Source organism: Oncorhynchus gorbuscha, linkage group LG22, assembly GCF_021184085.1.
Source record: "Oncorhynchus gorbuscha isolate QuinsamMale2020 ecotype Even-year linkage group LG22, OgorEven_v1.0, whole genome shotgun sequence".
Lineage (NCBI taxonomy): Eukaryota > Metazoa > Chordata > Actinopteri > Salmoniformes > Salmonidae > Oncorhynchus > Oncorhynchus gorbuscha.
This window is the reverse complement of record NC_060194.1, coordinates 27,056,957-27,070,135: the sequence shown is the minus strand read 5'-3', so window position 1 is coordinate 27,070,135 and position 13,179 is coordinate 27,056,957. Positions and strand designations below refer to the sequence as shown.

At 42.0% G+C, this 13,179-nt stretch overlaps 1 protein-coding gene across 4 annotated transcripts; it reads right to left on the bottom strand.

The window, feature by feature from the left end:
- Positions 1 to 1,028: 1,028 nt before the first annotated feature.
- LOC124009789 (opsin-5-like) lies at positions 1,029 to 11,811 on the bottom strand. 4 transcript variants are annotated; one of them, XM_046321955.1, is made up of 6 exons: positions 11,524 to 11,811; positions 9,672 to 9,765; positions 7,090 to 7,252; positions 6,557 to 6,684; positions 5,289 to 5,623; positions 1,029 to 1,818 (listed from the first exon to the last, which is right to left on the bottom strand). In XM_046321955.1, the coding sequence occupies exons 2-6, from the start codon at positions 9,763 to 9,765 to the stop codon at positions 1,123 to 1,125; spliced, it is 1,416 nt and encodes a 471-aa protein (XP_046177911.1). In that variant the 5' UTR covers positions 11,524 to 11,811; the 3' UTR covers positions 1,029 to 1,122. The 4 variants fall into 4 exon arrangements, with proteins under 4 accessions (XP_046177911.1, XP_046177910.1, XP_046177912.1 ...); XM_046321954.1 differs by lacking the exon at positions 11,524 to 11,811 and adding an exon at positions 10,983 to 11,246; XM_046321956.1 differs by lacking the exon at positions 11,524 to 11,811 and adding an exon at positions 10,486 to 10,815.
- Positions 11,812 to 13,179: the final 1,368 nt, after the last annotated feature.

The window sequence follows — 13,179 nt, the reverse complement described above, 5'->3', positions numbered from 1 at the left end:
GACTGATGACTAGATCAGCTAATGCAAACGTGGATTAGCGTCGCTTCTCCACCCAATAATTACATCCATCAATTTTAAGGTTGTTTAAATCAACATTGTTTCAGTTGCACCCAAATGATTGACTAAGTACAACCGTTTACTTTAACCAAGACTACAAAACAATATTTATTATCTTTGCATCATTATATTCTCAAATAGGAAGTTAGTAATTAAATGAATGATTAAAACACCAGAGTTCAATAGTTACCCAGAGAGAGAAGGTGCATGGCAAGTTAGTTAAGTTGTGGAAAACGGGAGGAAGGTTCAATTGCTTTGTAACAGGATTGGAGGGAATCGACATCTTGTAGATATTTTTGGGGGGACCTGTGTGATGGAAGACATTCCATGCAGATGACTGTCATGCATATTTAACAACCAGTTCACACACACAATGAGTCAATACCAGAAAACACATCTGTTTCTGCTTATTTTGTCCTCCCCACGTTGACGTTGAATTGGACTATTTGTTTATTTGCCTTGCTCACGCTCTCCCCTCTGCGTTGCACTTTTATACAGTTGTTGAATGAGTTGTTTTATTGTTGAGTAGCGAATTCACTTGTCTATTGTCATCTCTTAAAGTATCAGTATGTACATCTGTTTGATTCTCTCTCATCTCTTTTACACATCCAGACAACAATGTCCTTTCATGTTGAGTAAAGCCACGCTGTACTAAACCAACCTGTTATCTACATTAGTAATCCAGCATCCATGTACCTGCATTAGCAACGTGTAAACAATGGTTTAAATTGGGGTGTAGAGGAAGTTGGACTGATGTGAAAGTTGGTTGGGCTTTCCATCGTCATGTGTCCAACCAATTATTACCACACACAGAAAACAGTATTGTACCGGTTCTTGCCAATCCATCAGGTCCTTCACTTCTGTTCCACTGTAATCACCTCCAGCCCCCATGAATCCCTGAGGGACAACCCAGGTTTTTAATAAGTAGTATGTTTTAACAAAGAGTCAATGTCTATCTTGACAGATAAATATATTTTAAATCATGGAATTTATTTATATATCAACTGCAAAATATAGACCAGAGATGTAAAAAAAACTATAAAACCAGAATGAATATTTAACATTTTAGGGCCAGGCCACTTTAGCGTGTCCCGGCACCATCTCAAAGTTGATCCGAAGGTTGTCGATTTCTGAGGTCCTTTTGCTGTGCTTGGTGGCTCGCAGGGACTTCTTATGACACGCTTCCTGCTTTTTCTGCTTTCGCATATGTTTTTGCGTCATCGACAGCAGCTGGGGCTCTGTTGAGAGCTGATCCTGAGGTGCATAAACTTTGGCTGAGGAGCTAGGGATGTTGGTACCGCCATGGCAACCTCTTGGGTAGTGTCTGAAGCACTCGAAGGCATCGCTGCACTTCTCGCAGGCGCTAGTGCAACCTCTGGACCCGCCCGGGGCTTGGCGGGCAGACGAGGTGGGGGAACAGGACTGGCCGTGGCCCGGACGTCTACAGAATGATTGGAGGCTGACCCGGACCACCAAGTGGGAGTGGCACTTCCCCACAGCACCCGGGGAGCAGGAGCACAGGCAGCCCTTCAGAAAGGCCCTGCAAAGGCTCACCAGGTCTCGGTACATCACCCTGCGGAAGTTAGGCCTGAGCAGCAGGTAGATAATGGGGTTGTAGATGGTGGAGGACTGAGCAAACATGGCAGGCACGGCGAACGCCAAAGGTGGGATGTTATCCATGTGTCCGAACGCTGCCCACATCGACACCACGGCATAAGGGCTCCACGCTGCGAAGAAACCGATACAGACAGCGACACTCAGCTGGAGAAGAAAACATTTAAAAGAAAGGGGGGGGGGGAGCACAAATGTAAACAGTTCAACAAGGTCTATAGGCAGATTGCACTCCATACCCAACTGGCTGACTCCCAAGGATTAAATGATTGAAACAGGCCATTGAGATTCTTTTAACGTCAAGGTTTAAAGCAAGGGACATCAGAGCCTACCTGACTGCCATTGATTGGATGGAGAGAGTAAAAAAGCATATAGGTGAAGCATTGTTGTATGGATCACGGCATGGCCGGGGGTTGCTGAGGAGTATTTTTCACCCCCAATAAAAGGCCTAGTTCACAGATTTTTGAAAAAAATAAAATGTAAAAGCTTTGCGGGTGAGCAGTCAATAAGTTTTGCGTTCAGCCAGTGTGTTACTCTACATTTCCATATACTTAGGAGATTCATTTTTTTGTTTCGGCTCATTCCAAGGGGAGGAGAGTTATAGAAGCATATTTTTTTCAAAAACTTTTGAATTTTAGACAACTATAAAAATAAGTAAATATATGTAAAAAAAATAATAATAATTAAGAATTAACCCATACACACACAGTGCATTCAGCAAGTATTCATGCCTTGACCTTTTTCACATTTTGTAATAGCCTTATTCTAAAATTGATCAAATATCCCCCCCATCATCATCTACACACATTACCCAATAATGACAAAGCAAAAGCAGGTTTCTCAAATGTATAAAAAAGCGGAAATAGCTTATTTACATAAGTATTCAGACCCTTTGCTATGAGACTCCAAATTGAGCTCAGGTGCATCCTGTTTCCATTGATCATCCTTGAGATGTTTCTACAACTTGATTGGAGTCCATCTGTGGTAAATTCAATTGATTAGACATGATTTGGAAAAGGCACACACAGTTGAAAGTTCATGTCAGAGCAAAAACCAAGCCATGAGGTCGAAGGAATTGTCTGTAGAGCTCCGAAATAGGATTGTGTCGAGGCAGAGATCCGGGGAAGGGTACCAAAAAATGTCTGCATCATTTAAGGTCCGCAAGAACACAGTGGCCTCCATCATTCTTAAATTGAAGTTTGAAACCACCAAAACTCACCTTAGAGCTGGCTGCCTGGCCAATCAGGGGAGAGGTACCTTGGTCAGGGAGGTGACCAAGAACCCAATGGTCACTCTGACAGAGCTTCAGCGGTCCTCTTTGGAGATGGGAGAACCTTCCAGAAGGACAACCAACTCTGCAACATTCAACCAATCAGGCCTTTATGGTAGAGTGGCCAGACGGTAGCCACTCCTCAGTAAAAGGCACATGACACCCACTTGGAGTTTGCCAAAGGGCACCTAATGGACTCTCAGACCATGAGAAACAAGATTCTCTGGTCTGATGAAACCAAGAATGAACTCTTTGGCATGAATGTGAAGCGTCACGTCTGGAGCAAACCAGGCACCATCCCTACGGTGAAGCATGGTGGTAGCAGCATGTTTTTCAACAGCTGCAGGGACTAATCACAGCTAGTCAGGATCGAGGTAAAGATGAATGGAGCAAAGTACAGAAAGATCCTTGATGAAAACCTGCTCCAGGGCGCTCAGGACCTCAGACCTGTTGGAAGGTGAAACTTCACACCAGACAAGGACCCTAAGGACACATCTAAGATAACGCAGGAGTTGCTTCGGGACAAGTCTATGAATGTCCTTGAGTGGCCCAGCCAGAGCCCCTTGAACAATGTCGAACATCTCTGTAGAGACCTGAAAATAGCTGTGCAGCAAGGCTCCCCTCCCCATCCAACCTGACAGAGCTTGATAGGATCTGAAGAGAAGAGTGGGAGAAACTCCCAAATACAGGTGTGACAAACTTGTAGCATCATACCCAAGAAGAATCGAGGCTGTAATCACTGCCAAAGGTGCTTCAACAAAGTACTGAGTTAAGCATCTGAATATTTATGGAAGTGATATTTCAGTTCTTTATTTCTAATACATTTGCAAAAATGTCAACCTGTTTTTGCTTTATCATTATGGGGTATTGTGTGTAGATTGAGTTTTAAACAAACAATTTAATACATTTTAGAATAAGGCTGTAACGTAACAAAATGTGGAGGAAGTCAAGGGGACTGATCACTTTCTCGTAAAAGCATGTCTGACATGTATTGGGATGCACAATCGTGGATTGTTTTAAACCAGTAGGAGAATCTTAAAAGTCTGACTCTCCCTGTGCTTTGGCTCCAACAATAGGTACCTCAGCCTTGTCTTGATTTAGCTGGAGAAGCTTCCATTATTTAAATCACATATACAGTCTAATTTTTCCATGGAGCTAAAATCCTCTGAAACAGAAGTGCAACGTTGTGTATTGTCTGCGTAGCAGTGAAAATGAATGCTGTGCTTTCTGAACAGTACCAGACCCAAAATCAAACCTTGTGGAACGCAACATGCAATATGCATTTGAGTTATGTTCACGAAGTGAGACAATACACAACAAATAGGTCCCGAAACCAATTTAGAACAGGACCGGAGAGGCCAACCCACCTCTCCAGTCTGTCCAGAAGGACATCATGGTCAACAGTGTTGAATGCAGCACTTAAAGTACAAGGCTGTCTCTGTGATGTGGTGGGCCCAAAAACCTGATAGGAATTTTTCGACAGTTGGCACTTAAATAATGTAGCTGTTTGAAAACCAATTGATCCAGAACTTTGCTTAAGAATGGAAGGTTGGAGATTTAGCCATTTTTTTTACCAGAGCTGAAGAATATAGATTACTTTTGGAGAGAGAAACAGAGGGAGATGGGGCTGAGCACTACAACAAGTCCCCCGTCTCTGAGATGCTTTGATTTGGATGGCTAGTAGATTATCCCCCAGCAGATCTGTCCTATCTCTTTGTTCCTCCAAATTAGTTTTATTCTGACCCCTGGGCCCTCTCTTTAATATGCCGATGGCGTTGAAATCAAGCCTCAGATAAGAGAGTCCCCAGCCAGTGTGTTTCCCGATAATATTTGCACCAATAATCACAGGTATGAATGGATGAGCAGGGGCCGTCACCCCTGAAGCAGGGCTGGTAGCAAGGTGAAGGTGTGTGTGTGTGTTCTATTGGCACATACTGTACAGGACGGAGAGGATGAGTGCTCTTATAAAGCTCTTATGGGGTGATTATACAGGAACACAGTAATGCAGGAGAAGGAGAGAGAGCAAAAGGACAAAATGAAGCATCATTATTGTTAGCCATTTTCTGCAGTATTAATTAGGGAATGTCTTGAGTGTGCTGACTGAGCGTCCTATTCATGACATTAACCCAGACAGGACACGATACATCTGTATAGTGCCATTCTCCTATTCTCTTTCCAACTTCAAACCTCCTATTACAATATGTGAAGTGGCCCTAGTTGTGAGTATACAATAGGCAATTTAATTACTTTCCCAAAATGGATCAACCAATCAAATGTATTTATCCCTTTTTAAATCAACAGTAGTCACAGCATGCTTTTTAGTACCCCTGTGAGACCACACCATGCTCACCTTCACAATAACATCCTGGATGTTGCTCATCTTGGTCTGCCGGGCCTCGTGATGCTCCATGGCCTTATGGGAGGCTCGGACCGTCATCAGGATGCCCGTGTAGGACGCCACAATGGCACAGCAGGGCACGATGTAGCACAAGACAAAGAGCACCGCCGTGTAGGAGCAGGCCACGGGATGCAGGTTGGACAGGCGCCAGTCGATGCAGCAGGCTGTGCCGTAGGGCTCCGGACCATACTCACCCCAGTGGGCCAGAGGGGAGCAGGCGAACACCAGGGCCCAAACCCATGCACAGGCTATCAGTAGACGGCCGTGGACGGCGTTGAACCGGTTACCTGGACGGATGGATGGGGATATGGACAGTCAGTTTAAAGCTGCAATATGTAACTTATTTGGCGACCCGACCCTATTCACATAATTAGTTATAGATCTGTCATTCGCATAGAAAACAAGTCAAAGAATCAATCCATCGGTTCTATGCTTTCTGTTTCATTTTAACGGCTTTTACTTTCAGTTTTGTACACCAGCTTCAAACAGCTGAAAATAGAATATTTTGGGTTATTGAAAATATATATTTCACAGCGCTTTAGAAGGTGCAATGATTATCATGAACTGAAATTAGGCAAACCATTCGCATTTTAGCAACCAGGAAGTGGCAGCGTGATTTCTGCATATTGCACCTTTAATAGGGTAGCATGGTCATCATTAGAGAATCTGGGGTGGATTTGCGGAGGAACATGATGTTTCTCAAAGTGAACATGTCATAGGGTAATATTTTGAGAAGTACACATTTTTCTGAACTGTTTAATGCTACGAAGGGTTATTTCCCAATTCCCAGGCCTGGATATGTATAGTGCACATGGAATGTACTAAATATATGGATAACTAACCCATTATATTACATACTAGGCCCATTTCAGAACAGCAATGAATAACTAAATTGTTCAAATTGGTTAAGTGTGTCTCGGGCTAAAACATCCAAGCAGATGCAATTTCAGTACCATTGCAAAAAAGGACATTCTCAGAATTTAAAACTGAATAGCACTGTTTTTTGGCAACATCATAAGCCACACTAATTGAGTGTTGGCTAGTCGCTAGTAGACACTCATTAGCCATCAAAGCAGTGGCTGATGAGTGTTTGGTCACTGTGGAATTATGTAGTTAAATTTTCAGTCAATAAATCAAAAGTCACCCACTTAGGATCAGTACATTTCAAAACTATGTCAATTCCATGGGCAAGACTAAGGCCAGGCTCTTTGATAACTTACCGTAGAGAGGATAACATACTTTCACAAAACACACCATGCTCAACAGGGTGAGAGTTGTCAGACTGCAGACTCCAAACAACATGCTGCAGAACGCGTAGACCAAACACACTGTTTTCCCAAACAGCCACCTGAGAGATGGGAGGGAGAGGAGAGAAAGGGGTAGAGACCGAGAGACGGGAGGGAGTGAAAGAGGAAAAGGAGGAAGAAAGTGTGAGAATGACCGAGACAGAAAGAAAGAGTTGGAACCCTAGTAATTTGTTTAGCACTCCACTGTGGCTTGGCAGTACTGTAAGTGGTCTTTCATGCTGAACCCAACTGCACTGTGCTGGCTTGGACATTTCCTTTTCACTTGATCCTTTCCAGGAGGTTCTAGTGGATAAGTAACCAGGTCAGCACAGTTCGGCTTGGCTGGAGTGTAAAATTGCATACAGTACCAGACCTGGGTACTTCCTAATTTCACTGTTATTTGTACAGTACCTGTGGTAGATATTTGCAAGGCTTGGCTATGTAGTGTAAACAGGTGTGTGCAGTACCTATGGTAGATGCTGGAGGTGATGGCCATGGGGTAGAGGGACAGGGTTAGACTCATGTCGCTGATGGCCAGGTTGATTATGAAGAACTCAGCAGGTTTGAGCAGGTGCTTCTTCTTGTAGGAGATGTATAGCAGTGTGCTGTTGCTAAACAGAGAGCACATGCCTGCAGACCAGAGAGAGATATCACTCAGTATCCTGCTGTGAGAATTACCACAGACAGACAGCCGAAGACAACAACTAGAGGTGTATACTGTTGAGGTCGGAAGTTTACATACACCTTAGCCAAATGCATTTAAACTCAGTTTCACAATTCCTGACATTAAATCATTTTAAAAGTCCCTGTCTTAGGTCAGTTAGGATCACCACTTTATTTTAAGAATGTGAAATGTCAGAATAATAGTAGAGTGATTTATTTCAGCTTTTATTTCTTTCATCATATTCCCAATGGGTCAGAAGTTTAAATACACGAAATTATTATTTGGTAGCATTGCCTTTACATTGTTTAACTTGGGTCAAAGTTTTTGGGTAGCCTTCCACAAGCTTCCCACAATAAGTTGGGTGAATTTTGTCCCATTCCTCCTGGCAGAGCTGGTGAAACTGAGTCAGGTTTGTAGGCCTCCTTGCTCGCACACGCTTTTTCAGTTCTGCCCACACATTTTCTATAGGATTGAGGTCAGGGCTTTGTGATGGGCACTCCAATACCTTGACTTTGTTGTCCTTAAGCCATTTTGCAACAACTTTGGATGTATGCTTGGGGTCATTGTCCATTTGGAAGACCCATTTGCGACCAAGCTTTTAACTTCCTGACTGATGTCTTAAGATGTTGCTTCAATATATCCACAGAATTTTCCTGCCTCATGATCCCATCTATTTTGTGAAGTGGATTAGTCCCTCCTGCAGCAAAGCACCCCCACAAAATGATGCTGCCACCCCTGTGGTTCACGGTTTGGATGGTGTTCTTCAGCTTGGAAGACTCCCCCTTTTCCCTCCAAACATAACGATGGTCATTATGGACAAACAGTTCTATTTTTGTTTCATCAGACCAGAGGACATTTCTACAAAAAGTACAATCTTTGTCACCACGTGCAGTTGCAAACCGTAGTCTGACTTTTTATGGCAGTTTTGGAGCAGTGACTTCTTCCTTGCTGGGCGGCCTTTCAGGTTATGTCGATATACGACTCGTTTTACTGTGGATATAGATACTTTTGTACCTGTTTCCTCCAGCATCTTTACAAGGTCCTTTGCTGTTCATCTGGGATTGATTAGCACTTTTCGCACCAAAGTACGTTCATCTCTAGGAGACAGAACGTGTCTACTTCCTGAGCGGTAAAAAGACTGCGTGGTCCCATGGTGTTTATACTGGCATACTATTGTTTGTACAGATGAACGTGGTACCGTCAGGCATTTGGAAATTGCTTCCAAGGATGAACAAGACTTGTGGAGGCCTACAAAAAAAAAAAAATCTGAGATCTAGGCAAATTTATTTTGATTTTCCCAGGATGTCAAGCAAAGAGGCACCGAGTTTGAAGTTAGGCATTGAAAGACATCCACAGGTACACCTCCAATTGACTTACATTGTCATTTAGCCTATCAGAAGCTTCTAAAGCCATGACATACATTTTGGGAATTTTCCAAGCTGTTTAAAGGCACAGTCAACTTAGTGTATGTAAACTTCTGACCCACTGGAATTGTGATACAGTGAATTATTAGTGCAATAATCTGTAAACAATTGTTGCAAAAATTACTTGCGTCACGCACAAAGTAGATGTCTTAACCGACTTGCCAAAACTATAGTTTGTTAACAAGAAATGTGTGGAGTGGTTGACAAATGAGTTTTAATGACTCCAACCTAAGTGTATGTAAATTTCCAACTTCAATTCTACATATGTAGAACTAAAAATACTAGAACAGGAATGGATGTACTCTCAAGTGGCCATCGTCTGGGTGTATATCCATTCTAGTAATTATATTTGTATGCCTAAAAACAGTACAGTTAAGGAACATGTTTGAAAAAAATACAAATAAATCCCAGTGTTTCAGAAGAAATATTAAGTGAAGTGCTCAGAGACACTGATATGTTTTAACAGATCTCTTCAGAGCGTAATGCTATAGTCTGTATTAGATATGAAACGTTTCCAGTAATGCTTTCAAGATCAAAGCCGTCCGTGGAAAGCTAGCTAGTCAATCTGGGTGACATTTCTACAGCGTTGTGGCCTTGGCGCACAACTCAACCATCGACAGAACTAACGCCCCACGGCCTTCAGAACCCAAGATGAGACACGTGTATTTCTGTGTGTCTTGGGGAATACAGATTCCCTCCACACTCTTACACACAAACTTAGTCCCACTGTATAGTCTGGCATCATGTTGAGTTGGTGGACTTGTCTCAGCTGAAGCAGAATTATCCTCACAGCAGGAAGCTGACTGAGAGTAGGTCATGTTACAGTACATTAAGATTCTTCATCCTCTTGTTTCTGCCTACAGTACATTTATTTGAATTAAAGCAGCGTGGCTCTGTTTTCCATCACAGGTGGCTAACTGGGGGTGTAAGTTAATACTTTTTGAAGAGAGAGCTTTCTTACCAAACACTGCATACACTATGGCTACTGTTATATCTGCTGCCACAGGTATGTTTGAATGGAATGAAATGTCATCAATGCTCGCTAACACGCCCATCTGAAATGGAAGAGAAGAGAGAGTTACATAGGTGTATTGAACATGATCAATACCCTCTCTCTCACCAATACATGGAGTTGACTACATCAAAACAAGTTGGTTTCAATAAAATACATCTATCTACATCCATTCATCCTCCAAGTCATGTGGTCCAGTGATGTCAGGAAAGGCCTAGTTAAGCTGCAGCTGGCCCAGAACAGTGGCATGTCTGGCCCTTTATTGTAATCAGAGGGCTAATATAAATACTATGCATGCCAGTCTCTCTTGGCGAAGAGTTGAGGAGAGTGACTGTTTCTTATAAAAGTAGTGATGTAATGTGTTTCATGTTGTGTGCACCCCAGGAAGAGTAGCTGCTACTTTCACAACTGCTAACGGTGATCCTGATAAAGGTTGAATAACTCACATGTCCAGTCTGTTTTCACCTTGGTGTACTGTGAGGTTTACTGACAAGTTTCCCCTTTTCCCCTCAGTGTTGCATGTAAGCAAATCAGAGAACATCCATGACCATACATCACCAAAATATTGTATTGTTAACAGAAAGATGACTAAGAACTATTTGAGTACATCCATTTCTCTGTGTATGTGAAACCATATATATATATATTTTTTTCTACATATATTCAATTTAGAGTTCACATGTTAACAACCACTTGTCATGTATGCATAGTCACTTGAATTAACTCTACGTGTACATACTACCTCTACTAACGGTGCACCCACCTGTATATATTGTTAGTTTATACTAGCTGATGTTTTTCCGGTGTGGGATGTGGAACTGCATTGGAGGAGCTTTCCAATCCGGGAGCAGCTGCTCTTGTGATTGTAATGAAGTCACACCCTCACACTCGTGTTAGAATTTCAGAACGAGAACGTGTAGGTTATAGGCCTATAGAAATAATGCAGCTCAAATAGAAATGAAGTACTTCGTCAATCAGCCTAATCGAGGTGTAGATTACACATCCGTGTTCAACTTGTAAACAAGGATGCATTGGATGTATTATTTACTTGCAACCTCTTGGTTACTAGTCAAACGTTCTAACCACTCGGCTACCTGCCGCCCCAAATGAGTGTTCGAATGATTTATTGGACAGAAGTCAATGCAGCTATTCTATCAAATTGGATATTTAATGTAAAGTGTAGACCATAACACGCAATTTAGAACACTGCTTTAAATCCGTCACCCTGGGGATATGTTTAATTGAAATGTCTTTACTTACAATCCAATTTAGCTCCGTTCAAGCCTTGACCGTCAACTCTGAAAGGTAATTAATTGCAGCCATGTGCTAACTCCGATTTGATGGATCTTAATGTTTTGCAGCGGAGTTTGTCACACCTGCTGTGAATAACTTTAATCCCACCGCCTATATTTTTTTTCAATTCAGTGGAACTGAGATGATATGGAGTGATATTTAATATTGTTGTGGGGTATTTTATTAATGGCTATCCTGACAAAACAAAACTCCGTTCAATTTTTTGCAAGTGTTTCGTGGAATCCTGGATCGGTTTATTATTTGAGGCATAAACCCGGTCTAGTAGTGCAAGACTTCAGGATCAGCGCTCAATTGGGTCATTCTCGAAGCATCAGCCCCAGTGGTGCTTGAATGAACAGCAAAAGTTATTTTATTGACATGAAAAAAAAAGATTCAATACCAACTCGTGCATATTCAGATTTTTAAACTAGATGCTACAGAACTATTGAATCCCAATTTCAATTTCGCATGCAACAAAAGACGAGTAAAGGCTATTTCAAGTTCGTACCTTGTCAGAGTGTGCTGCTGGATTTAAGGTATGTTGCTTGAAAGCCCCGGAAAGTTACCCGAAAATGCTGTTATTTAGCCTCCATAATACCACATTGGTCAAGTCCAGCCGTGCGGTTACCCAGGTGGTAATTCAATTGGTTGTCAAATATGCGCAGACACAACAATAAGCTACACCGGTCTCCGAAAGGCTGAGCGCTCATAAGTGAACGGTCTTTGCGAATGTGGCATAGCACCTGTGTGTGAATTGGGCTATACTCATCGAAATCAGTCCTGTCCACCTTTTAAGCTTCCTAGACTTCATTTGTCAAAACCTCATACAGAATTAATTTAACAGCATGAGGCAAATTCGTAGAATTCTGGAGCAACTGGGAGCCCGGGCTTTTACGCTCATTGATTCTCCAATTACCTCCATGTGAAATCGTTTCCTGCATGCTGTGCGAGTATCTTTTGTCATATACTATGGATGTTAACACTAGTCTAATTATTCCTACAGGCCGTGTGTACTGGTCCATCACTATTTAATTGCATTCTAAATGGCTTTTAATGTTCTGTAATTACATTGGACAACATTCCTAGTGGGTTCAATAGGTCAACAACTAGGGTGTTCAATACACGTTCAACTTTATAACTACTTTTTTAAAGTATTCTGATTAGGGACTATACATGATTGCGGCAGGTAGCCTAGTGGTTAGAGAGTTGGATTAGTAACAGACAGGTTAAAAAGGTAGAAATATTGTTTTCTTAACTTTTATTTAACCTTTTATTTAACTAGACAAGTCAGTTCTTCCAGTTCTCTGCTGCCAAATGATGGGAACGAACTACAAACATCTCTGAAACTGGAAACACATCTCCCTCACTAGCTTTAAGCACCAGCTGTCAGAGCAGCTCACAGATTACTGCATCTGTACATAGCCCATCTATAATTTAGGCCAAACAACTACCTCTCCCCCTACTGTATTTATTTTGCAACTTTGCACCCCATTCTCTACCTTGCACATTCTTCCACTGAAAATCTACCATTCCAGTGTTTTACTTGCGATATTGTATTTACTTCGCCACCATGGCCTTTTTTTGCCTTTACCTCTCCTATCTCGCCTCATTTGCTCACATTGTATATATACTTACTTTTCTACTGTATTATTGACTGTTTGTTTTACTCCATGTGTAACTATGTTGTGTGTCGAACTGCTTTGCTTTATCTTGGCCAGGTCGCAATTGTAAATGAAAACTTGTTCTCAACTTGCCTACCTGGTTAAATAAAGGTTTTAAAAAATCAAATTGGCTGACAGAAAACACCATTTCAATGGTATGTAAGGCTTCATTTATAATTTCAAACAATGCATGCAGTCATCCTCCACCCACGTCCCCACTCGGTTCGAAAAACATTGACTGTATTCAATGGTTTGATCATTTTCTTTGAAATGTGCATCCCCGGGTTTACTCCCTTTTCAGTTCGCTGCAGGTAGCGACTGGAACGAGCTGCAACAAACACTCAAACGGGACAGTTCTCAATTTCTTAATTCAAGGACTCAATCATGGACACTCTTACTGACAGTTGTCTGCTTTGCGTCATGCATTGTTGTCGCTACCTTCTTGCCCTTTGTGCTGTTGTCTGTGCCCAATGTTTGTACCATATTTTGTGCCGTTACCATGT